Source organism: Pristiophorus japonicus, chromosome 5 (genome assembly GCF_044704955.1).
Source record: "Pristiophorus japonicus isolate sPriJap1 chromosome 5, sPriJap1.hap1, whole genome shotgun sequence".
In the NCBI taxonomy this organism is placed as follows: Eukaryota; Metazoa; Chordata; class Chondrichthyes; family Pristiophoridae; genus Pristiophorus; species Pristiophorus japonicus.
This window is the reverse complement of record NC_091981.1, coordinates 33,503,653-33,530,520: the sequence shown is the minus strand read 5'-3', so window position 1 is coordinate 33,530,520 and position 26,868 is coordinate 33,503,653. Positions and strand designations below refer to the sequence as shown.

Genomic DNA, 26,868 nt, shown 5'->3' with positions numbered 1-26,868 from the left:
GGTCGCTGTAGCTGGACATGGGTTGCTGTTAGTTTCATTAATCAAATGCCTTGGGGTTCACATATTACTAACCTGACTAAGAACTTGCTGCAGATGTGCATCCTACATTCTGAATTCTTTACAGCTGCAAGGAGGTGGTGTTGGGGAGGGGGAGTTTTAGATTGTACCTGGATACCTGCAATGATGATTATGGAATGGGTTGAATTTTCTTTCTTGCTCTGGAATTTAATTATGGGACTGAGACCAGTTGAACTGTTGATAGTTGGCAGTTGAGTAATTTTAGCATCAGTGTCGAAATATAAATCATGTTGTTTTTTAAAAAAAAAAAGTACACCGGTTTGAAATGTATGTATTTATTCCACAATTGTGTGTCAACGTGTATCATTATTACAGATACAAGGACTAATGCATTGTAATGTGTGGCCACAATGCTATTGGTCAGATCAAGTCCTAACCTTGTGATAACACAATATATCCTTTACATGTTTTGACCGAGGCATGGTAAACAGGCTTGACCTTCAGCAAGTGCCAACGCTCCAAATCTATGGCGTTAACTTTGAGATATTAAAAAAAAGTTTATATGACACGTCTGTAGGACGATATGTCTCGGTAATCGGATACATCTTGGTGGGACGTTTCTGCTTCTTTGATTGGAGCTTGCTGTGCATCACAATAAATGGGATAAGGGGGGGGGCGAGGCGGGGTGCGGAAAGGGGGACTGATGAGTGCAGAAGTGGAAAACTCGAGCCCTTGTATTGCTGTGGGGTGATCCACTTGATTTAATCTTGTCACGTGAACTTTTAATCAGGTAATCTACACAGAATATTCTCATGTAATCCCGGTTATTGATTTTCTCTCTCTTTTCCCTTTTTTGTTTTAGTTTTCCATCTGTCTGAAAAAGTCACCTCTGTGGTACCAGAAAGTGCCCTGTTGATTGTGCTGGGCCTGATCCTGGGAGGAATTGTCTGGGCCGCCGATCGCGCTGCCTCCTTCACCTTAACGCCGACTGTCTTCTTCTTCTACCTGCTGCCACCAATCGTACTGGATGCCGGATACTTCATGCCCAACCGACATTTCTTCGGGAACATCGGAACGATTCTAATGTACGCAGTCATTGGAACAGTTTGGAATGCTGCAACAACCGGTCTCTCCCTGTATGGTATCTTCAAGTCGGGTATTATGGGTAAGGGCACAGATTCAAGCAGTAGATTTATCTTATCCAACTGAAGTGAGACCAGGGTAAAATACAAGTAATGGTTGTGGCTGTCGGAAGTCCAAGGAGCAGTCTAAATTTTCTACCTTGTTGCTGTCTTTGTCTTTCCCCAGGCAGTGTATACCAACAGGGTTTCCTCACTGCTGCTTTCTAACTGACTGCAGGGAAATGTGTATGAATGACTCTGGAGTACTGCGGTTCTCTGAGGATAGGCATTTGACCTGTACTTTGTGCCTTGTTGCAATGATATTGCTGACATCCGGAGCGCTCTGTGGGGAATCACTGATGTATACCCAGCAGGAAGCACATTTTTCACAGTGTCGTGGAAAACTCTCCTTCAAAAAGCTGTGGATGCTAAGCCTATTGACATTTTCAAGGCTCTGATCGATAGGATAGGTTATCAAAGGATATGGTACAAAGAAGAGTAAATGGAATTCAGGTACAGATCAGAGGTACCTTATTTAGTAAATCCATTATTTAGTAGTTGGGGCATCGATTCAGTTCTTGTGCATTATTGGCTCCCGGTTAAGCAATGCCTCGATTTCAAAATTCTCAACCTTGTTTTCAAATCCTTCCATGGCCTTTCCCTTTCCTATATCTGTAATCTCCTCCAGCCCCACAGAGATGTCTGTGCTCCTCTAATTCTGCCCTCTTGAGCCTTCCTGATTATAATCGCTCAACCATTAGTGGCCGTGCCTTCTGTCGCCTAGGCCCCCAAGCTCTGCAACTCCCTCTCTAAACCTCTCCGCCTCTCTATCTCTCTTTCCTCCTTCAAGACGCTCCTTAAAACCCTGCCTCTTTCACCAAGCTTTTGGTCACCTGCCCTAATTTCTCCTTGTGCGGCTCAGTGTCAAATTTTCTAAATCTCATAATACTCCTGTGAAGCACCGTGGGACGTTTCACTACTTTAAAGGCCCTATATAAATATAAGTTATTATTCCCAATGGCTGGGCCCACCTTCTCACAAAGGCCCACGGCTCTCACTCACTTTACAACGAGCCTCCCTGCTGGTCGAGCCGATTACTCTCCCTGTCACCGTGATCCTGTGCCACAGTGGAACAGTATGTCAGTGAGTTGTGCTTCCAGCTGCATCGTAGCATGTGCATGGGTGCCCTCACTCTCCTTGGCCAGCCTACTGGCTGCTTTAAAAATTGTCCAGCACTAAGTGGCTAATAGTGACCATCTGTTGCAGAGGAGTGCCCAGAATTGGTGTGAGAGGCAGGTACACCAATCTCACTGATGTCTAAGTATATATCTGTTTTCCTAAAAGCAACGGGTTGTGGGAGGGGGAGGGGGGGGGGGCTTCTAATTGATTTGAAGAGATCCTTCAACCAAAAAAGTGTTTGAACCGCGGTTAGCGTCACGCAACCGGATGCCAACTTTGCTAAAAGTCCCAGCCCCAGAAGGTTACCGTCCCCAATCTGGGCGGGGGCAATCTCGCCCCCTTTTTTCGTTGGTGTGAAAAGTTTCAACCTTTTCTATCCGTTGATTTTGCATATTTGTGAACACTTTTTATTTGCAGTTTTGTTTTTGTACTGTGTGACAGAAGAGGTGGGAGTTCGAGTGAACAGATATTTTATTTCCATGGCTGAAGTTTGATAAATTAACCATTTGTTGGATTTGCCATCATTATCCCCATGAATAGATTAGAATTACTTCAAGAATGTGAACATTCTAATGTCCGCTGTCCCTCCAAGTCTGATCCCTTACTTCATTTACGAAAGTAAACTAAATTTTTGGCAATTCTATACTGAAATGTTACAAATGACTAAACTGTAGTGCTGTTGAAGGTTCTGTTTGTAGGCAGGTTGTACAGGTGACTTAAAAGAAATAAAGAGAAAGAACTTGAATTTATATAGTGCCATTCATAACCTCGGGACATTCCGAAGCACGTTGCAGCCAATGAAATACTTTTTGAGGTATAGTCACTGTTGTAATTTAGGAAATGCGACAGGTAATCTGTGCACAGCAAGGTCCCACAAACAGCAATGTGATGATGATCAGATAATCCGTTCTAGTGATGTGTTTGAGGTATGAATATTGACCAGGATACAGAGGAACTCCCCTACCCTTTTTATAAAAAAAAATAGTACCATGCGATCCTTTATATCCACCTCAGAGGGCAGACGGGGCCTCCGTTTAATGGCTCAGCTGAAAGATGAACCCTCTGACAGTGCAGCACACCCTCAGTACTGCACTGGAATGTCGGCCTAGATTATGTGTTTAAATCTCTGGATTGGCTTGAATCCACAATCGGAGGTTATAATGCCACCACTGAGCCAAGGCTGACACCACTTAAATCCAGAAGGTTATAATTTTCGGTCATAAATCTTTGTGGGACTCAGGCTGGACATACATAAGTGAATATTTGTGTAATGTGCAGAAAGTGATTACAGGTGAGGCAAGATTGTGTTCCTGTTTAAGTTAGCAGCAAGTGCAAATTTGCTTAGTTTGCCGTGAGATAACTGGGACGCGGAGTCTATTTGCAAATGGCTAAGGTGTTCTTGATTTCAGTTGACATCTGTGGCTCAGTGGTAGCATGCTCACCTCCGAGTCAGAAGGTTGTGGGCTCGAGTTCTACTTCAGATATTTGAGTCCACAATCTAGGCTGACACTTGAGCGTGGTACTGAGGGAGTGCTGCACTGTCTGAGGTGCTTTCTTTTCTTTTGGATGGGATGTTAAACCTGCCCTCTTGCGTGGACATAAAAGATCCCATAACACTATTTGAAGAGGAGCTGGGGAGTTCTCTCTGGTATCCTGACCTTATTTATCCCTCAGCCGTCAGCAGTAAAACATATTATCTGGCCATTATCTCAGTGCTGTTTGTGGGATCTTGCTGTGCGTATAATGGCTGCCATGTTTACTGCGTTACAACAGTGACTACACTTCAAAAGTACTTCATTGACTCTAAAGCCCTATGAAAGATCCTGAGGTGGTGAAAGCTTGTTTTTTGAGTTGGATCATCATTTTCCTGTGCCTGAAGTGAAGATTGCAAATTAGTGCTCAGACCTGTGCCAGGCTGAAATGGGTGCCAGCTCACTGTCTGTGCAGCAAGATTGGAGGAATAACTGTGACTGTTGAAAGTAACATAGTGCAGTAATGCCTAGTGCAAGTGACTGTTTATCATTGTAATTTACCGCCCCCGGGTTAAAATGGGTCATCATCATCATCGTAGGCAGTCCCTCAAAACGAGGATGACTTGCTTCCATGCCAAAAAAAAGGATGAGTTCACAGGTGTTTCGAATGAAGAACCCGAACTACATGTTGAAGGGTGGAAGATGCCTGTGCGTGGATTTTTTTAACGTGTGTGCTGGCTGTTGCACACCAGCCACCACACGGGCTTGACAGAGCTAGGTCTTGGTCCAGTGGCAAGGATTACCCAAGACAACTGGAGACCTACTCTGCTGCACGGACCTAGTGCACACACATATCACACTGTGGGCTGGCCCGTGCTGCCCGAGTCCCTGGCCCCGAAGTCACGCCTCCCCTGAGCCCCGATTACATCCCTTCACAGTCTCACAGCTCCTTCGCCCCAAACTTGCCGCTTCTGCTGCATCTGCCCACGCTCCAATCACTCAACTGGACCTTGCTGACGTCACTCTTCACTGCCGTCACCCTCCTGCACCAGCTCGCACTGTACCGTGTAGTGGCATGCCTCCACGCTGCTCCTGAGCCGCATGCCGCTCTTTTTATGACCCCGACCTGCCGCTGATGGCTTCTCGCAGGTCGGGGCCTCCACGCTGCTCCCTGGGCCGCACACCGCTTCTTTTATGGCCAACAAATCTGCACCGTGAAGTCAGTTGGAAAAGGTGAACGTTTTCACTCCCCTTCAAGATATAAAGACTAAATTCAGGTTTATATTCTTCACCCCAAAACAAAAGCTTAGAAGGTGGACATTTATTGTGTGTGGCGGGGGGGGCGGGGGGTGAAATAACATTTAAACATTGCTAAAAAGGGGAGAAAAGTAACCAAACTAAAATCAACTTCATCTGAGGAGAGACCTTATCGACAACCATACTCATCCACCACCATGTCATCGTACTGTCGCAAAACTATATTGTCATTATTATCGTAATAGAGCATGGAAATGGGCGAGAGTTTGATGGGGACACAGCAGGGCTGGGGGGTTGTGGCCGGGGTCGGTGGCGGGCACCAGTGTCTGCAGAATGGCGTGGTTGGCGCCGTTCAGGCTCTCGCTCACAATAGTTGGCCATGTAGCCCTGGGGGGGGGGGGGGGGGGCGATGATCCAGTGCTACCAGCCCACGTCCTTCAACTGGATGTGGAGCCTCTGGCGTTTGCAGACGAGACTGAAGGTTGGTGACAGCTGGAAGGAGCTCCTCTTCATCCTGGAGGCTTTGCATTTCTCCCAAGCCAGGGTCACCACTAACAGGGAGACATGCAGAGAGCAGGCGAGCCGGGTGCAAGCTGGGCTGGGCGCCTGGCCACTCTACATCGAGGCGCTGCCCACCTCCAGCACTGTCACTGGGTTGCTGGCCTGGTGCCGCCAGGACCTGGAGATGTGAGCCAAGCTGAAATAGAGGGAGCCATGCACGGACTGGAAGGATTGTGAGGCGGCGAGTTGCTGGTCAGAACTGGGTGTCTCTCCCAGCGCCCAGATGGAAAATGGGTACGGAATACTTGTCTCTCCATTTGTGTCAGGTTTATACCTGCTGCCGATTTAACTCCCAGGATTTGGGCATCTAACCTAGGAAGTTATGTTTTTTTTTGGTGTTTGTGGTTTCCATGGGTCTCCCTGGCCCTGGACTTACCCTCTCCCAAATGTGATGGCCCTCCCCACTTACTTTAGTGCATGAGGCGACCAGGGGACCAGTTGAGAGTCGTGGTGGGCTGGCACTTTGTCACTTATCTTTAATTTTAAATTTCTCATCCTGGTGTTCAAATGTCTCACTCCTCACTATCTCTAACATTCACCAGCCCTACAACCTTCCAGTATCTGCGCTCCTCCAATTCTGGCCTCTTGTGCAACCCCGATTTTAATCACGCCACCATTTGTGGGCGTGCCTTCAGCTGCCGAGGCCCGAAGCTCTGGAACTTCCATTCTAAACCTCTCCGCTTCCCTACCTCTCTCTCCTCCTGTAAGACATTCCTTGGTGTCAAATTTAGTTTGATAGCGCTCCTGTGAAGCACCATGGGATGTTTTACGACGTTAAAGGCGGTATAAAAATGCAAGTTGTTGTTATCCTAGTTGCGACTGAAAGCTAACGTTCCTTGTGATTTCAACTTGCTCCGCAGGAACTGTCAACGCTAGCCTTCTGGAATTCCTTCTGTTCGGAAGTCTGATCGCTGCAGTTGACCCAGTGGCTGTGTTGGCCGTGTTTGAAGAGGTCCACGTGAATGAAGGATTGTTCATCATTGTGTTTGGAGAATCTCTGCTTAACGATGCAGTCACCGTGGTAAGTTCAAGCAGCGTTTTAACTCCTGAGTATTTCTTCCTCTTTAATCCGGTAATGAAGGGAAAAGTTCGGATTTGCACTGGTGCCTTTTTCAATTTAGATGTTGAGATATTGCCCCAAATATTTTTGTTTATATCAGAGGGCATATTTTTTCATTCATTCTCGGGATGCAGTCGTCACTGGAAAGGCCGGCGTTTAATGCCTATTCCTAATCATCCCTCGAAGGTGGTGGGGCCGTCTTTTTGAACTGCTGCAGTCCATGTGGCATTATTTGTAGCAGTTTGATACAACCGAGTGGTTTGATATTATTTCAGAGTCAATCACGTTGGTGTGGGACTGGAGTCATATATAGGCCGGACCGCGTAAGGATGGCAGATTTTGTTCCCAGTTGCGTTTTCTAGACAATGCAAGAACTTCATTGTCACTTTTACTGATAGCGGCTGCATATTTTCAGAATTTTTAAAGTGAATTTAAGCGGACTTGAACGCTCATTCCCTGAATTATTAGTCCAGCACCATAACAACTACACTGCCATACCCGGGTCTTAATATCTTAAGCTTTTTTGGGGGATAAATTCCACAGGAAGATGTACTTTTCCCATTAATTTTGGATGCATTTTTCCCATCAAACTGAAGAGTATTGATGCTATGGAATAGAATACTCTCCAGTTGTTCACAGGCTGCAGCAAGTGCTTCCAGGTTAATGTAGCTACTGCCAGATGCTGAGTAAAGATTCCTGATACTGTCCAAAACCTTGCATTAAACCTAACCTTGCGGGAACATTCAGCAACGCTCCAATCTCGTGACCTCTAAGTCAGATTAATGCTGGGTTGTGTTAAATTGTGGGCAGTTTTGTGTCAGGATAACCCTTAACATTCATAATAACATTGTCTTTTTTCGTCTAGCTAAGACTTGATTCCTGCGATGGGGGAGATTGTCCTATGAGGAGAGATTGAATAGACTAGGCCTATATTCCCTAGAGTTTGGAAAAATGAGAGGTGATCTCATTGAAAAATATAACATTCTTACGGGGCTTGGTAGGGTAGATGCCGGGAGGATGTTTCCCCTGGCTGGGGAGTCAATAACTAGGGATCACAGTCTCAGAATAAAGGGTCGACCATTTAAGTCTGAGATGAGGAGAAATTTCTTCACTCAAAGGGTTGTAAATCTTTGGAATTCTCTCCCACCAGAGGACTGAATGCTCAGTCATTGATCATATTCAAGACAAAGATCAATAGATTTTTGGATACTAAGAGAACCAAGGGATATGGGGTAGTGTGTGAAGGTGGAGCTGAGGGAGAAGATCAGCCATGATCTTAATGAAGGGCCGAATGACCTGCTGCTCCTATTTCTTATGTTCTTGTGCTCTAAGCTGCATCTAATTTGCTTTCTACCATCCTGGCAGTCACACTTTACAGCGATAATGGAGTTGTTGACTAATCATGGTAATCAATCTCTCTTAATTAGTCTACAACCGACCCAAACACAACACGTGGAAACCACCAGTGATGGAGATCCCTGGGAACCATAGGTCCAAACTCATCTGTTGCTCCCAAGCATGCTACACTTACCACATATCATGTCTGAAATTACTCGGGTACTGTATCTTAAAATGTTATTTTCTGCAAGACATCTATTCCACAACTTATTTCACACACTATGCCCTTCAGGACAATCTCCACAAACAAAAGGGCAGTTAACCTTCCTGCCCATCAACGAAACTCGCCTTTGTGGGATTGACACACTTTTGGAATTCGCACAAAATCTCAGTTTTATAATATTTAAGGAGTTGACATCATCTGACTTCAGTGCAGCATAAATTTCAACTTTGTAGAAAAGTGAGCTTTCATTTTGCAAGGCTGACGAATAAATTGTCGGAACCTCGACTTACAATATTGTCATAACTTTTGATATTTTCAGATGTCAGTCTCCATTTATTTTGTAGTAGCAGAAATGAATTGAGCTGTTTGTATGAAATCTTGTATATTCCAGGATGAGGTGACAATATTGGGAACACAAAAAAAACTGAAGCTCCTGTTAGATAAATAATAGTCACTGACCATAAAAGGAGGATGGGTAGAAGTGATTCTTTAAAATGTATGAAAAATTAAGCCTAAAGTGGAAAGGGTTAATCTGATGATCAGAATTAATCTGATGATCGATTCTTTAAAAGAAAATCTTTCGTGATATTTGGGGTTGTACAGCAAGCTGCGCTTTTAAGTTTTAAGTTATACCACAGTAAGTGAGCAGCACTGGTCTTGAGACCTCCACTCTAAAGGACTCTTGCTCCAGCCTATAAAGCTGGGAAACTGGCAGTGGTTGGGGTGAATTCTTGGTGCTTGTGCTGTAGCACCAATATGGAACATATGCCTTAACTGGGACAATTGAATGCCTTAAATAGAACAGGGAAATAAAGAGAGAAAATTCTGAAAAAAGACAGCAGGAGTTAACATCTGTGAAGTAGAATGATCGACTGACTGCTTCATTTAGACCCTTCAGCAGCACTGCTGATACTCCTGAGTAATCTTCTTCAGGGATTCAACTTGTAGAACTGGATACATCTGGTTTCTCTAAAATGCTAAAACCACCTAAGAACAGGAATTGTTAAATTGCATGTCACTCTGCTATTTAAGAATGGCAAGGGGCGGGAACAAGGGAATTATAGACCAGTTAGCCTAATATCTGTGGTCGGGAAGTTACTAGAGTTCTATAATTAAGGATAGGGTGATTGAACACTTTGAAAATTTTCAGCTGATAGAGAGAGCCAGTATGGATTTGTGAAAGGTAGGGTCATGCCTGACTAACCTGATTTAATTTTTTGAAGAGGTGATTAGTAATGGACAGGACAATGTCTATGGATGCTATTTACATGGACTTTCAGAAGGCATTTGATAAAGTCGCGCACAAGAGAGAGTTAACTAAGATTGAAGCCCTTGAAATTGAAGGCAAAGTAATGACCTGGTTAGGAAATTGTCTGAGCGGCAGGAAATGGGCAGTAGGGATAATGGATATGTGCTTAAATTGTCAGGATGTGACTAGTGGTGTCCCACAGGGATCTGTGTTGGGGCCTCAACCACTCACCGTATTTATTAACGACTTAGATGATGGGATAGAAAGCCACATATTCAAATTTGTCGATGACTCAAAGATAGGCGGCATTGTAGGCAGTGTAGATAAAAGCATAAAATTACAAAGGGATATTGATAGATTAAGTGAATGGACAAAACTGTGGCAAATGATTTTCAACATAGGCAAATGTGAGGTCATCCACTTTGGAACTAAAAAGGATAGAGCAGCGTACTTTCTAAATGACAAAAAGCTAAAAACAGTGGAGGTCCAAAGCGACTTGGGAGTCCAGGTACATAAATTATTAACTATCATGGACAGGTACAGAAAATAATTAAAAAGGCCTTTATAACTAGAATACAAGAGGGTAGAAGTTATGCTGCAGCTATACAAACCCCTGGTTAGACCACACCTGGAGTACAGTGAGCAGTTCTGGGCACCACACCTTAGGAAGGATATGTTGGCCTTGGAGGGAGTGCAGCATAGATACCAGAATGATACCCGGGCTTCCAGGGTTCAATTATGAGGAGAGATTACACAAATTAGGGTTGTATTCCTCAGAATTTAGAAGGTTAAGGTGTTATTTGATTGAACTTTTCAAGATATTAAAGGGAACAGGTAGAGTAGCTAGAGAGAAACTATTTCTGCTGGTTGGGGATTCCAGGACTAGGGGGCGTAGTCTAAAAATTGGAGCCAGACCTTTTAGGAGTGAAATTAGGAAACACTTCTACACATACAGGTAGGAATTTGGAACTCTCTTCTGTAGATGGCAATTGATGCTCGATCAATTGTTAATTTTAAATCTGAGATTGATAGATTTTTATTCACCAACGATATTAAGGGATATGGGCAAAAGGCAGGCATTTGGAGTTGGGCCACAGATCAGCCATGGTCTCATTGAATGGCAGAACAGGCTCGATGGGCTAAATTGCCTACACCTGTTCCTACCGTCGCCTTCCACCATCCTGGTAGTCACATGATACGATGACTAATCATAGCAATCAGTCTCCATCAATTAGTCTAGAACAGAAGCAGACATGAGGCGGAGAAAACCACCAGTGGTGGAGATCTCTGGGAAACATAGGTCCAACGTCACCTGTTGCTTCCAAGCATGCTACACTTACCACTTGTCCTGTCTAAAATTATTCCAGTCCATGAGACTTACTGAATCTATTCAGAAAAAGATGAAGAAAAGCTTGATGGTCTTCTCTGATGAGCCATTAGAGGTGCCAACTCTTGGCATAACACCTGGAGGTTTCACCACATGACGTCCTGCCTCTGATTGCCCCACCCCAAGCTCTGCCATTGGTCACCCAACACGTCCATCCTCATGGCAGACTGCCTGCTCATGGCCAATCGGAAAGGGGGCAGAGGGTTTGTTACCCGATTGGCTGTTTGACTGACATTCAAGAGTCACCCCATTTTTTCCCATCGTCAATATTTTTAGAAGTAATAAACAAAGAAAATGGATGGGGGAGGAGAGATGGTGGTGGAGGTAAGACACAATTTTTGTTCACGCCCCTATGATTTTTCTCCCGGATTTGCTCGCAGCAGAAATCCTGAAGACTTCAGGATGATCCTGCGAGCCTTTGCCGTGTAGGCACAAAGCTCACTTTGCAAGTGCTCTCTGCACACCACCTTGCTCTGGATGTTGCAGGCAGGCTAATTTATCCTGGCTGACAAAATTTAGGACTTGGGGAAACTAAAAATAACCGCACTCACTATCTTTGGGGAGCCTGCAGAGCAGCACAAGACATGCGAGATAGAGCGAATCCAGCGATTTATCTCCGGAATCTGGAACTCAATCTGTTACCACAGTAACCAAAGAGTCTTAATTCTTCTAAAAGGCAGACCCATAGAGATGTGCTGGCCAACAAATGAGGACTTGAGTCTTGTACCGTATTTATACATTGCAGTGCACCCAGTTCAGATATACAAATTGAAGTGATTTGAATAATCCATCAATTGCAATGGGACCCATGGTATCTGGTGGATTTTAATAGTTAAACCAGAGCTTCAAGTGAATTGGGTGGAATGTAATTTACAATGCAAAGGATATCTCTGTAGAACATCCTTCATTATATACTTGATATCGGGAGGGCGCTGAGCACCTCGAGTCTCATCACCGAGAGCAAGCAGAAACTAGTGCAGACAGCGGAAGGAGTGTGCATCAACCCAGGCTCCCCACACATCCTTTCCTTCAACCACCGTCTGCCCCACCTGTGACAGAGACTGTAGGTCCCGCATTGGACTCCTCAGCCACCTAAGAACTCACTTTTTAAGTGGAAGCAAGTCATCCTCGACTCCGAGGGACTGCCTATGATGATGATGATATCGGTGTAGGAATTAATATAGTTCAATCTAATAGATGTCCTTGCTTTACACGAATAAAGCTCCCTTTTATAATTACAGGATATTGCTGTAACACACACATATTATTCACGTCAGGGGAAAGGAAATTACATTGGAATCGTACAACTCCCAGAGAGAACAGCAAGGGGATGGGCACCAAGAGTTTTTGTTCATCATGTATTGGAACAATAACGCACATGAAATCTTTGCGCTCTTTATAACTCTTTCTATCACTGATGATGGGATTTCAGGACCCTCTAACGCACTGCCAATACAGATACCACAAAAAGATAGAACTCTTAGTTCTATAGTGCCTTTCGCAGCCTTAAGGACGCCCCAATGTGCTTTGCGATTGAGTATTTTAGAAGTGTAGTCACTGTTGTGGGGAAGCGTGGCAACCAATTTGCACGCAGCACGGTTCCACAAACAGCAGTGAGATAAACAACCAGACAAACTGGTTTAGTGATGTTAGTTGAGGGATAAATATTTGTGAACACACCGGGAAAACTCCCCTCGTCTTTAAATAGTTCATGTGGATCTTTGAGGGGTCAGATGCGGCCCGGGTTTTAAAATCTCATCTGAAAGGTTGGGCTTCCGACAGTGCAGCTCTCCATAAGTACTGCACTGGAATCAGTCAGCTCCATTCTCTGGAGTGCGACTTGAATCCACAATCTTCTGATTCAGAGGCAACACTGAGCCAGTGTTGACCAAGATAAATCATACCTGCCATAGCAATGGAGAGGTGGTCCCATGATTGCTGCTGCCTTTGATGTAAGGGGTTGAGTACTGATTGAGTATGTGAATGTATAGCTTACATTCACATGGTAACAGCCTTGGCTCAGGTGGGTAGCACTCTCGTCTTTGAATCCAGAAGGTTGTGGGTTCAAATCCCACTCCAAAGATTTGAGTACATAATCCAAGCTGACACTTCAGTGCAGATGGCTACTGTTTTTACCAGTCAAACCTTCTTGTCTGAACTGCATAGGCTTGGTGCCCCCTAGTGATAACTATAGAGAAAACACTGGTACAACAAATTATTATTTTGACTGTCAGTAGCTTTCCTTATTAATGTGTATAGTGCCAAATTACAATTGCTAGGTAAATTTTTAAAATATTTTACGCAAATCTGGATTCATCTGTCTGTCCTTTAAAATTGTTCAGAATTGGGAAGAAAACGTGCACTTATCACGTCGTATGGTGCTTCCAAATGCTCAGTTACTTTTGAAGTGCGGCTCCTGTTATGGAGGTAACTGTGACAGTCAGTTAGTGCACAGCAAGGTCCCAAAACAGAAAGAAAGACTTGCATTTATATAGCGCCTTTCACAACCTCAGGACGTCCCAAAGTGCTTCACAGCCAATTAAGTACCTTTTGAAGTGTAGTCACTGTTATAATGTAGGAAATATGAAATGTAGAAAAGATTGGTTGAGACTGTTGGCCAGGATAGTGGGACAAATTATTGCTCTTTTTCAGAGAGTGCCGTGAGATCTATTATGTCCACCTGAGCCAGTGGAACAGGCACAAAGGACCTCAGTTTTAACATTTCATCTAAACGACGGTACCTCTGACAATGCAGCACTCCCGCAGTAGGGCACTGAAGTGTCTGCCCAGATTCTGTGTTCCAGTGCTGGACTGGGACTTGTATATACAACCTTCTGACTGCGAGTGAGAGTTCTACCAACTGAGCCAAGCTGGGTCAGTGAAGTAGTTAATGGCACCCACGCACGCAAAAACATCGCTGATAGTACTCACCTATCGGTAATAGGGCAGATACTGAGACACACAGGGTATCTGATGGGGGAGGAGGGAGAGGAGGGGGAGGAGGGGGAGGAGGGGGAGGAGGGGGGTGCGGGGGTGTTGTCACTTGATGCTCATTCTGTCAGAGTTATGGGCCCGATATTTATTCAGGACCATAATGAGAGCGGGGGGGCGGTGGGTGGAGGTGGAGTGGAGAAATTTCCGGACGGTAAACCCGGAAGTAAATGTTTCCTATATTTCCTCCAGGATTTAACTTCATTCCACTGCCCTCCCCCCCCCCCAATCCCCCACCTCTTTTCCTATACTCCGATAAGCTGTTGAGGCTAGGTCAATTGGAAATGTCAAAACTGAGATTGATAGGTTGTTGTTGGGGAAGGATATTAAAGGTTACGGAGCCAAGGTGGGTAGATGGAGTTAATGTACAGATTAGCCATCATCTAATTGAATGGTGGAATAGTCTTGAGGGGCTGAATGATCTAGTCCTGTTCCTATATTGCTCTTGTAACTTTACCAGTTTCTGCTGAATTTTTTTCCCCCCTGCTTTAGTTTCATGTATATTTTGTTGACTCCTCATCCTCCCCACTCCTCCCAACAAAGAGACTTTCTATTGTGAGAGGTCCAACATGCCAGCTGTACTTTAAAAGATGGTCCTTGAAGGATGCGTTTTTTGCATTAGATGTAAGCATGGTACCTGCATGCAGTCACAAATCTCTCGCATTGAATATATCAGATGTCGTGAACATTTATTATGGAAATTAAGATGTTTGAATCCAGGGGCTTTCTATCAGAACAGGAAAATTCTATAAAAGTACCCTTTTGCAACCTCGGCTGATTGCAACCCCTTTTTTTTTCTCCTTTTTTAGGTGCTGTACAATGTCTTTAAATCATTCGTTGCAGTTGGAGCAGGGAACATTGAAGGCCTGGACTATTTCAAAGGCATAGGTATGAGAGGACAGCAGTGCATAAGGGAGACTTCTGCAGTAAAACCCAACTGGTTCACTTTTTGGGGAAGGAAACCTGTCGTACTTACCCGCTCCAGCCTACATGTGACTCCAGTCCCACACCAACATGGTATATTCGTAACTTCCCTCTGCAGTAGCCTAGTAAGCTACTCCAGTTGTATCAATCTCAAGATGGGCAATAAATGCCGGCACCTCTGACAGTGCTGCGCTCCCTCGGGACTGCATTGGAGTGTCATTCTAGATTACATGCTCAAGTCTCTGGAATGGGGTTTGAATGCACAATCTCATAAATCCGAGACAACAGTGCTAATGCTGACACTCCCTGTACTCGGCCACAGTGCTGAAACGGCTCTTGTCAAAGACACAAATGATATCCTATGTGACTGTGACCATGGTAAGCTATCCCTTTTTGTCCATCTTATCACATCTGCAGCCATTGACACGGTTAATCACACCATCCTCCTCCAACACCTCTCCATTGTCATCCAGCAGGTTAGGACTGCACACCCTAGTTTCACTTTTATTTATCCAGTCGTAGCCAGAGAATCATCTGCAATGGCTTCTCTTCCCGCTCCCACACCATTACCTCTTGTGTTCCTCAAGGATCTATCTTTGGCTCCCCCTCCTATTTCTCATCATCTTGCTGCCCCTCGGCGACTTCGTCCGAAAACACTGCGTCAGGTTCCACATGTGCGCTGACGGCACCCAGCACAATCTCACCACCACCTCTCTCAACCCCGCCACTGTTTCTAAATTGTCTAACTGCTTTTCCAACATCCAGTACTGGATGAGCAGAAATTTCCTCCAACTAAATATCATGAGGAACAAAGTCTTTGTCTTCAGTTCCCGCCACAAACTCCGGCCCTAGTCATCAACTCCATCCCTCTCCTTGGCCATTATCTGAACCAGACAGTTCACAACCTTGGTGTCATGTTTAACCCCGTGATGAACTTCGACCATCACTAAGACTGCCTATTTCCACCTCTGTAATGTTACTCGACTTCACCCCTGCCTCAGCCCATTTGCTGCTGAAACCCTCATTTGTTATCTTTGTTACGTCTATACCTGACTATTCCAACACACTCCTGGCTAGCCTCTCATCTTCCACCCTCCATAAACTTAAGTTCATTCAAAACTCAGCTGCCCGTATCCTAACTCACACCAAGGCCCGTTCACCCATCACCCCTGTGCTCGCTGACCTCCTTTGGCTCCCGGTTAAGCAACACCTTGATTTCAAAATTCTCATCTTGTTTACAAATCACTCCATGGGCTCGTCCATCCCTATCTCTGTAACCTCTTTAAGTCCCACAACCCCCCGAGATATCAGTGCTCCTCCAATTCTGGCCTCTTGAGCAGCCCAATTTAAATTGTTCTGCCATTGGCGGCTGTGCTTTGGAATACCCCAAGCTCTGGAATACCCCAAACCTTTCCACCTCTCTCTCCTCAAAACTTGCCGCCTTAGGTAAGCATCTGCCCAAATATCTTCTTGGGTGGCTCGGTGTCAAACTTAGTTTGATACCACTCCTGTGAAGTGCCTTGGGACTTTTTACTACATTTAAAGGCTTTATGTAAATGCAGCATGTTATTGCTATCCAGTATTGTAGTATGTTGATATATTAGTGTCCTTATTCACAGTTTGGCATATTTGACACCAGACTGCAGCTTTAACTGGGATTGTTTTCTTTTTCTAGTGTCTTTCTTTGTTGTAAGTTTGGGTGGAACTGCCATTGGCATTATCTTTGCCTTCGTGTTGTCCCTGGTAACCAGATTCACCAAGCACGTAAGAGTGATCGAACCTGGATTTGTCTTCGTATTTTCATACCTGTCCTACCTCACTGCAGAAATGCTTTCCCTTTCTGCTATTTTAGCGTAAGTTTTAAAAAAAATGTTTAATGTTGACTATACTGTTCGCTCACCTACCTGTAGTTAGCAGCAGAGGGGGCCATCCTTCTGCTACTTCGGCTGTTTAGACCCAACAAAAAGGGGAAGGAGGGGCTCCTCTGATGGCTTAGTCAGTAAAGCTGAGGCTAGAAAGTGCTAGTTTCAATTCCCACGGAGTTAATTGATCTCAATCGGGGTTGCAGTATGGGTGCTATAATCAGCTATGATGCCCCTGAGCTACAGTGGAGAGAGTTTGCAATGGTTGATTGCTACCCAGTGACCCTTGCTGGAAATGCAGGTGGTCTGGATGATGGGTGAGCACAGGATCAGGTGGCTCTGTTGCCCCCTGCCAGACTCCATTCACTCGTGAAGATTGGTCAATTGGGTGGGTGTGCCTTGCAACCGTTCCCCTCCCACCTCCCCAACCCCAATTCAAGAACGTGCTAAGAAAATGGTGGAAATACACAGACTTGAAATATAAGTGGTTTCTAAGAATATGACTGTTAGTGGATTCATTCTAGAGAAAAGTAGGCATTCTTCAGTTCTGTGCTGAGAAATTGAGGGCTCCTGAGGCTTGCCAATTCTCCTTTTGAGAAATCGGAGAGGAATTTTCAATGAGGACTTCTGAATTGGCCACAGATCCCCTTTTTGTCAATGTAATATATGCACCTATGAGGATGTCCCGAAACTTCCCTCAGGAGCCGGCGCCTCACAACTTGAGCCTCCTCCAGGAAATCCCCTCCGTGCCTTTCAGTTGGAGGGGTTTCCTGTACGGGCTGCTCTTGCACACTCTCCACCTTGCCATCCTCGTCTGCCATCTGGACATGCCAAGGCGCACCATCTTGCCGTCCGGAGGAGGCGGGGGTCCCCAATTGTGTGCACTCTACACGGGAGTCCTCCCCCTATTTATTGGGGACTTGGCCTGGAGGGTGTTGCACGGAGCAGTCCCATGCAATAAGTTTTTAAGTCGGTTCATGGGCTCCCAGGCCGCCTGCCATTTCTGCGGTCTGGAAGAGTCCATGTTCCATGTTCCCTCGTAGGACTGCTCCTGGGCATGGCCAAGGGGACCATCAGCCAGTCCAGGCAGTGGGCGGCCGAGGGGGTCGTTCAGCCCGACTGCCTGCCTCTCTTCCGCGCCTACATCCGAGCCAGGGTATCCCTGGAAATGGAGCACGCGGTGTCCACCGATACCTCGTGGCCTTCCATGAGAGGTGGGCGCCAGAGGGACTGGAGTGCATCATCACTCCCGGGAACCAAATTTTAATTTGATTTTATATGTTTAAGGTTTAATTTGTTTATTGAGCTGGGTTTTAGTGTCTTCCCCCCTCCCCCCCCCCCTTTTTAGCCAGGGGGCACGTGTATAATTTGTATGCTTTTACTGCCCTAAAAAAACAAAACAAAACAAAAAAAAGGGCACTTGGAAAGTGTTTGGAGTGTTTTCCCCCCCCCCCCCCCCCCCCCCCCGCTTTAATCAGGGGGCACTTGATTTAATGTTTATTTTTGTTTCACAACTAAAAGGGTTGTAGAGCTGTTGCTGACCCCCGTCCGGATGGAATTCTTCATCGTTGCCAAGCCCCGAAAATTCCCTCAGGAGCCGGCGCCTCACAACTTGAGCTTCCTCCGGGAAATCCTCTCCGTGCCTTTCAGTTCTGTGCGGAGGGGATTCCTGAACGGGCTGCTCTTGCACACTGTCCACATTGCCATCCTCGTCTGCCATCCAAACATGCCATGGCGCACCATCTTGCCATCCGGAGGAGGCTGGGGTCCCCAATGGAGTCCTTCCTTTATTTATTGGGGACTTGGCCTGGAGGGTGCTGCATGGAGCAGTCCCGTGCAATAAGTTTTTAAGTCAGTTCACGGGCTCCCGGGCCGCCTGTAATTTCTGCAGTCTAGAGGAGTCCGTGTTACATGTGTATGTTGAGTGTGCGAGGTTGCAGCCCTTCTTCCAATATCTGGTTGCACTTCAGTCCCACACTCTTGATCTTTGGACACCCTGTGCGGAGGGGAACGGGCAGGTCTGAAGGCCTCCTCGTAGGACTGCTCCTGGACATGTCCAAGGGGGCCATCACCCGTTCCAGGCATCAATGTCCAGTACCATGGAGTGGTAGGATGCTAGTTCGTTTCGGCAGTTAGTTCAGTCTCGCACTTATTATGAGAAGTAGATGGATAAGGGGCTAGGTTCTTCTCTGCAGGTGTGAAACTATTCTTCCAGGGCTCCCTAGGAACTGGCTCCAGAGTAGCAACGTCAGGAGGCCTAGGAGCAGACTACTTGTACTGGCTCAGCAGCTGCATTAGTGGAGGTTCAAGATTACCCTCTTGGGTCTCAACTGCAGGAGGCGTGTTGCTCAGGAAGGCCACATAAGAGAGCAAAGGGGGAAAAATGTGACCAATATTCTGGTGTGATTCATTGATGGTAATGTTGTTGAGTTTTTGCATCAATTCTCCTATCTTTAAACATTCTTGGTTTTTTTCTACCAGTATCACATTTTGTGGCATTTGCTGTCAGAAGTATGTGAAGGCCAACCTCTGTGAGCAGTCTATCACCACCGTCAGGTACGTGATGAAAATGCTGGCAAGTGGAGCGGAGACCATTATCTTCATGTTTTTGGGAATCTCTGCAGTGAACACTACCATATGGAGATGGGACACAGCCTTTATCCTTCTCACACTGGTCTTCATCTCTGTCTACAGAGTCATTGGTGGGTACTTGAAGGTCAATAGGCAGTTGCTTAATCAAATGCTCTTGCAGTCACCAAAGCATTGGTAGAAATTGGTTAAGATATGAAGAAAGCAGTTTTGATTGACCCTACTTGTCTCTTTTATAAAAAAAAAATTAATCATCCCAAATTTTCCCCTCGCATGTGAAGTAGAATCTTAGCAAAGTGAATGTTTATCCAGCACCTTTTTAAAGGAAACCCTCAGCAAATCAGGCAGCACCTGTGGCAAGAGAAACACTTAACGTTTCCGCTCGATGACCTTTCATCTGTGATGGAGTGGCCCCCTCCCTTTTATTCTTTTCCTGCCCCATTTCCCTGGCTCTGTACTTGCTCAAAAGCTGTTCATCTCTAACGTCTTCCATTTCTGAAGAATGATCATCAACAATAACTCTGTTTCTCTCTCTACAGATGCTGTCTGCCCTGCTGAGTGTTTCCAGCAGTTTCTGTTCTTTCAGATTTTCAGCATCCACAGTAATTTGTTTTTGTCCTTTTTTTTTTTTGAAGGGGTTAATCAGCACAGTATTGACTCATTAGGGCTGGGTATGGACTGAGGTGCTAAGTTGGTGGAGACCAACAGGCCAAGGATGAAGTTTGGTAATCGAAATAGCCCCCACAGCTTTAAATTGGGTATAGCTCCTAATGGGATAGAGTACTACCCACCAAAATGAATGGGCTGAAAATTGTAGGCTGGTGAGTGCACGTGGAAAATCCCAGCATGCTTGTCCATAGACGGTAGCATAGTGATTATGTTACTGGACTAGTAATCTAGAGGCCTGCACTAACTGAATCAGAGAAGCGAGTTCAAATCCTACCATGGAAGCTGTGGAACTTAAATTCAGTTAATTAATTAAATCTGGAATTAAAAGTCCTAGTTTTCGTAATGGTGACCATGAAACTACTGGATTATATAAAATCCCATCTGATTCACTAATGTCCTTTAGGGAAGGAAATCTGCTGTCCTTACCTGGTCTGGCCTGTATGTGACTCCAGACCCACAGCAATGTGGTTGAATCTTAACTGCCCTCTGTGGTTCATGAAGGCGGCTCATCACCACCTTCTCGAGGGCAATTGGGGATAGGCAATAAATGCCCACATCCCATGAACGAATATTAAAAAAAGAACGACTGTAACAAGTTAACTAGCTGTTCAATCCAAGGGAAATCACAGTGAGTCACATCCTGTTGTTACCCAACATCAATACATGTTTAGTTTCCAGAAGTGGATAGTGAGCAGATATCCCATAGTTTAAAAAAAAAACTCCTCCTACTTCAGGAGAAATTTGTTCTTGGGGCCAGTCCTAACTCGAGTCTCATACAAGTTTCTTGAGCCACTTAAGTGCCTGAGGTGGTTTCCTGTTGCCTTCCTCATGGTCTGTTTTACCTTCAGAATAGCTTCTCCCGAGGTGGGCTGCAACTTGCGAAATAGAACACCCCACTTACCCTTTACGGGGGGGGGGCGGGGTGGGCATGGGTCCACCTGCACTGATCGGATAAAGTCCCCCACCCTCCTCCACCATTGGATGTCAACCTCGGCGTTCTGGTCTCTGCTCGGTGTCTGGAGTGAGGCCTGAACCCAACCCTTCTGACTCCAAGGTGGGAATACTACCACTGAGCCAGTGGTCACTCTGTCCCACTGGGTTTCAACCAATATTTAGGGACCCTGTTTAGATCTCCACTTGCTGGGTTGTCTGGAGTAGGGCTTGATCCCTTCACCTTCCTACTCCTAAGTCAGCAATGCTACCACTAAGCCAAAGGCTTTCTCACACTCGAGGAATACCAAGGCCAATAACTAAGATGAGTTAACTTTTAAAGATTGGATTAGATTAGACCTTTGGCTAATGATTAGACCGGCCAATTGCATAATTCTGAGCCTGTATGGCTCACTGCTGTGCAGTGCAATCTAATTCAGTGATTCGGTTAAGCAACGCCTCGATTTCAAAATTCTCATCCTGGTTTTCAAATTCCTCCATGGCCTTGCCCCTCCCTATCTCTGTAATCTCCTCCAACCCCACAATTCCGTCCGAGATGTCTGTGCTCTAATTCTGGCGTTTTGAGCATCCCCAATTATAATTGCTCAACTATTGGTGGCTATGCCTTCTGTTGCCTAGGTCCTAAGCTCTGGAAGTTCCTGCCAAAACCTCTCTGTCTCTCTACTTCTCTTTCCTCCTTCAAGACCCTCCTTAAAACCTACCTCTTTGACCAAGCTTTTGGTCACTTGCCCGAATTTTTCCTGATGCGACGCGGTGTCTTATTTTTTTGTCTTGTAATACACCTGTGAAGCATCTTGTGACATTTCACTAAGTTAAAGGCACTATATAAACACAAGTTGTTGTTGAAACATTGGAACAGGAGTATTTCTTAATACCTTGACCGAACAAAATCTATCAATCTCAGTTTTGAAATTTTCAATTGACCCTTTTGCTTTTTAAAGAACATAAGAGCAGGAGTAGGCCATACAGCCCCTCGAGCCTGCTCCAACATTCAATAAGATCATGGCTGATCTGATCATGGACTCAGCTCACTTCCCCGCCCGCTCCCCATAACCCCTTAACCCCTTTTGGGTGAGAGATTTCTAGATTTCCACTACTCTTTGTGTGAAGAAGTGCTTTCTGATGTTGGATCTGAACTTCCAGTTCTAATTTTAAGGTGCTGTCCTCTTGTTGTTGATTACCCCATCAAAGGAAATAGTTTCTCTCCATACCTAATGAAATCCTTTAATCATCTTAAATACCTCAATTAGATCACTCGTTAATCTTTGATTCTCAAGGGAATATAAGCCTAGTTTCTGCAAACTCTTCTCATAATTTAAACCTTTTAGCCCCAGTGTCATTTCCAGTGAAACTGCACTGCACCCCCTCCGAGGCCGATATATCCTTCCTGGGGCACGGTGCCTATGATACCACCGGGAAAATGATTTTATTGTTTTATTCGTGGTGCCTCAAAAGTTTGCTGTGGATTATGTTTGTTGTGCAGCTCAGCAATATGGTGCATGCGTCTCATTATTGTACTTGTTGGCTTAATGTGTTCAACAGTGGCTAAGTCAAGGGAGTTACTTTAATTCATGAACTTGCGGATATTTTTCCTGGCGCAACAAACGTTGTTATTTCAAACACATTGGATAAATTCTGGTTTCCTTATATGTGACCTAATATCCATTTTTGTAATGACGTGCTATTCACGGCCACATACACTTGTATTGCATTTGTTATGAGTATTACTGTGGCTTATCTAACACCGAATATTCAGACAACAGCATATTTCTGAAATGATTTGCCTGAAGATTTCTTTCAGTTTGTGAGGAACTTTGATTAAACACTGGGTCGCAGTCTCTCACAGGAAAGCAGTCTGGCCAGGAGGGGTGAAATAGCTCTGGATTTCTGTTGTTGATTCACCATTACTGATACCTTGGCGGGCTGCAACCAAGGCAAAGAAGCCTCTCTTGGAGATTGAATAATCCTGAATAGCTCGGCTTAGACTCGCCATTAGAAAACTTGAACGAGTTACCGGAGTTCTCGGGATCTATGAAATTGTATCCCAGAAAACCGTTCTACCTTAGCGAGGAGATGAAAAAGTTGACATCAAACAAAAAAAAAACACAGTTGCATTGCTTTCAAAACACTATCTATTGTCCTTTTTATCATCTGTATACCAATCCTGCCAAATGTCACATGGTACATAGAATTCACGGTTTGTACAGTCATGCCCTTTCCTTTACTTGCAAGTCTTGTGTGTTTTATTTTTAAATGCCAGTATATTCGAGCTTTAGCTAAAATAATCCCCTCTTTTTTTTTTCCTACCTTTTTTAGGTGTTGTAATTCAGACCTGGATTCTCAACCACTACCGTGTGGTGCAATTGGAGATTATCGATCAGGTGGTGATGTCGTACGGGGGCCTACGTGGAGCTGTTGCCTTTGCTCTGGCGGTGCTGCTGAATGACACCATGCCCACAAAGGAACTGTTTGTCAGTACGACCATCATTGTGGTGTATTTCACGGTCATCTTCCAGGTAACCAACTGTGTGCTGTACAAACCCTCCGTGGTAACTCGATGAATGGAAGTGTAAAGCTATTTTGTCTTTTGGATGAAACGTTACACCAACCTCTCTGGTGGTTTGCCCTCTTGGGTGGTCTATTCCCGTCTGCATTATAGGAAATTGAACCTGTCATTAGGATGGGAAATTGTAGTCTTATGAAGTAGACTCCAATTGAATTGCAAGAGTTTTAGTGGGCCTGAAATCAAGTTTAATCTGCATATTTAGATAATACATTTAACAGAGTATTGTAATAGCAAGTGGTGCTCATGAGTTGTGTGGCTGGTATCACTTGGTAGTTCATTTTGAATAAACTATACATCCCAGTTTGTATCCTGTGTAACTTCAGGAAGAGATTCAGAATTGAAACTATTCTGAGTAGCTTGCTTCAGGCAGTCGTGTGCACAGGAAAAGAGTAAAGAAAGGGGTAACTGCAATAAGGGTGAGCAATTCACCAAAGCTCTGTATCGGCTATGCATGTATGGAAGAGTACAGTAATATGCAGAAGAATTAAACATTATACACGGAAGCAATGTTGTCCCCATGGTCTGTATTGTATGGAGCGGGATGAAGCCGATTCCCCTTAGTCTGTACTGTATGGAGAGGGATTAAAAATATAGTCTGTACTGTTTACCGAGTCCCGTTCGCCCATCATCCCTGTGCTTGCCGACCTACATTGACTTCCGGTTAAGCAGCGCCTCGATTTCAAAATTCTCATCCTTGTTTACAAATCCCTCCATGGCCTCGACCCTCTGTAATCTCCTTCAGCCTCAACCCCCTGAGATGTCTGCGCTCCTCAAATTCTGCCCTCTTGAGCACCCCTGATTATAACTGCTCAACCATTGGTGGTCATGCCTTCTGTTGCCTCGGCCCCAAGCTCTGGAACTCCCTGCCTCAACCTCTCCACCTCTCTACCTCTCTTTCCTCCTTTAAGGTGCTCCTTAAAACCTCTTTTACTAAGCTTTTGGTCATCTGCCGTAATTTCTTTTTATGTGGCTCGGTGTCAAATTTATTTGTTTTGTCTTAAAACACTGCTGTGAAGCAGCTTGGGACGTTTTACTACATTAAATGCGCTATATAAATACAAGTTGTTGTATGGAGAGGGATGAAGACTAAACCTATAGGGATGAAGACTACCTCCTCGGTCTGTAATCTATGAAGATTGTTGGAGAGGGAAAATTTGGTATATTGAGTATTCTGAATGAATGAAAAATAGACACTGCTGCATGTAAACCGTGACATGGAGATGAACGGCTTCTGTTGTCAACTTGCTTGTGTCTGATCTGTGGAACTTATTATATTCATATCAGAAATATTATGGATTCTGTTCGGTGCTGAAGCTGAGCTGATTGTGATATTTTGCAGGGGCTGACGATCAAACCATTGGTTAATTGGCTGAAAGTAAAGAGGAGTTCACAGAGAGAGCCTTTACTCAATGAGAAACTCCACGGAAGAGTAAGTCCAATCTTTCAGTATCCAATAAATGTGTTGAAGGAGAATCCCTCCAGGAATAAGCACTGCGATGATGCACTGCGTCCATTTGGGAGCACATCGCTTGCATGACTTCATTGTGACTACTGCTGTGACAACAGCAATGTTGAGAACAAATTACAGCCTAAGTTGTCCATTTTGGTTGACTCTTAGTTTGGGGACAATCATTGCATCACCTCTAGCCCTGTGCTGACATTGGACTCATGGATTTATTCATTTTCTTTAACATTTATTCTTGGGATATGGGTGTTGCTGGCATGGCTAGTTGTCCTGAGAAAGTGCTGATGCGACTGAGTGTCTTGTTTGGCCACTTCAGAGGGCAGTAAAGAGTCGCACACTGGAGTCACACATAGGCCAGACTGGGTAAAGACGCCAGCTTCCCTTTCCTAATCGATATAAGTGAAGCAGTTGGGTTCTTATGATAACCCGATAGCTTCAGTTTTTATTTGCAGATTTTAAAAACTGAATTCAAATTCTCATACTGCCATGGCGAGATTTGAACTCTCTGGAATACTGGCCAGTAACATAACCATTATACCACCAAACCTGAGTAGTTAGTGAGTGCAGCATGCCAAAAATATTTTAAATCCTTCCCCCACTCCTTCAAATAGCAGTGTTGCCATCAAGACCAACTTAAACAATAATTAATTCCTGATTTTAAGTAAACATCCTATATTCTGGTAAACACTTTTTTTAAAGAGACACTGATTTCTTGTCAAAGTGGCAAACCTTTTCTTTTTGGTGGATGTTTACAAGCACAATGCAAATGACATCATTATATTGCTGTTTCATGACATCATAGCAAAAAATGACTTAAAAAAAATCTAAATGATGTTGAGCCATTTAAACAAGATATGGACTAAAAATTACACTTAATTAGTGAGTGTAATGACTTTAGCAGATGGGTTTGGGAAGTAGAAAAGGAGGGAACAGGCTGTGGTTTAAAAACTGTCCCGAGCCAACAGTGCAAAGGAACTTAATATATATTGGAGAAATGGTCATAAACTTGAGGATCAGCTGGTGGATTTAATGACCCAATAATGTGATCAGCAATTGCTGTTCAAAGAACAAATATATTCAAAAGCTGACAGGAATGGATGTGTCAATAAAAATATGTCAATGTTAATCAGCTGTGGCTCAGTGGGTAGCACTCTCGCCTCTGAGTCAAAAGGACTGAGCGTTCAAGTCCCACTCCAGCAACTCGAGTACAAAAAATCTAGGCTGACATTCCATCATCATCATAGGCAGTCCCTCGAAACAAGGATGACTTGCTTCCATGCCAAAAAAAGGTTGAGTTCACAGATGTTTCAATGAAAGACCTAATATTCCAGGTCCCGAACTACATCCTGAACAGTGGAAAATGCCTGTGCATGGATTTTTTTTTAACATGGGGTGGCCGTTTCACACCAGCCACCACACGGGCTTGACAGAGCTAGGTCTTGGTCCAGTGGCAAGGGTTATCCAAGACGACTGGAGACCTGCTCTGCTGCACGGACCTGGTGCACACACACATCGCAGTGTGGGCTGGCCCATGCTGCCCCGGGCCGCTAGCCCTGATCACATCCCTCTACAATCTCTCGCTGCACTTTCACCCCGATCTCGCCGCTCCTGCTGTATCTGCCCACGCTCCAATCACCGACCTGGACCTTGATGACGTCACTCTTCGCTTGCCCTCCTGCACCAGCTCGCACTGCTCCCTGAAGTAGCATGCCTCCACGCCGCTCCGAGGCCTCCACGCTGCTCCTTTTATGGCCCAGACCTGCCGCTGGTGTTCTCACGCAGGTCGGGACCTCCACTCTGCCACTTCTGTGCATTGTTGAGGGAGCACTGCACTGTCGAAGGTGTCGTCTTTCGGATGAGATATTAAACCGAGGCCTCCATCTGCTCTCTCAGGTGCACATAAAAGATCCCATGGCACTATTTTGAAGAACAACAGGGGAGTTATCCCCGGTGTCCTGGCCAATATTTATCCCTCAATCAACATAA

The 26,868-nt window shown here is 44.9% G+C and overlaps 1 protein-coding gene across 2 annotated transcripts in view; it reads left to right on the top strand.

Annotated features, from left to right (window-relative positions):
- Positions 1–26,868, top strand: part of slc9a3.1 (solute carrier family 9 member A3, tandem duplicate 1) — a 152,070-nt gene that overhangs the window by 104,039 nt on the left and 21,163 nt on the right. For both annotated transcript variants that reach the window (XM_070880484.1, XM_070880483.1), the window contains exons 2-8: positions 881–1,183; positions 6,469–6,629; positions 14,666–14,744; positions 16,456–16,633; positions 19,124–19,344; positions 23,168–23,367; positions 24,757–24,846. In XM_070880484.1, the coding sequence (XP_070736585.1) occupies positions 881–1,183; positions 6,469–6,629; positions 14,666–14,744; positions 16,456–16,633; positions 19,124–19,344; positions 23,168–23,367; positions 24,757–24,846 (1,232 nt within the window). The remainder of the gene's footprint in view (positions 1–880; positions 1,184–6,468; positions 6,630–14,665; positions 14,745–16,455; positions 16,634–19,123; positions 19,345–23,167; positions 23,368–24,756; positions 24,847–26,868) is intronic.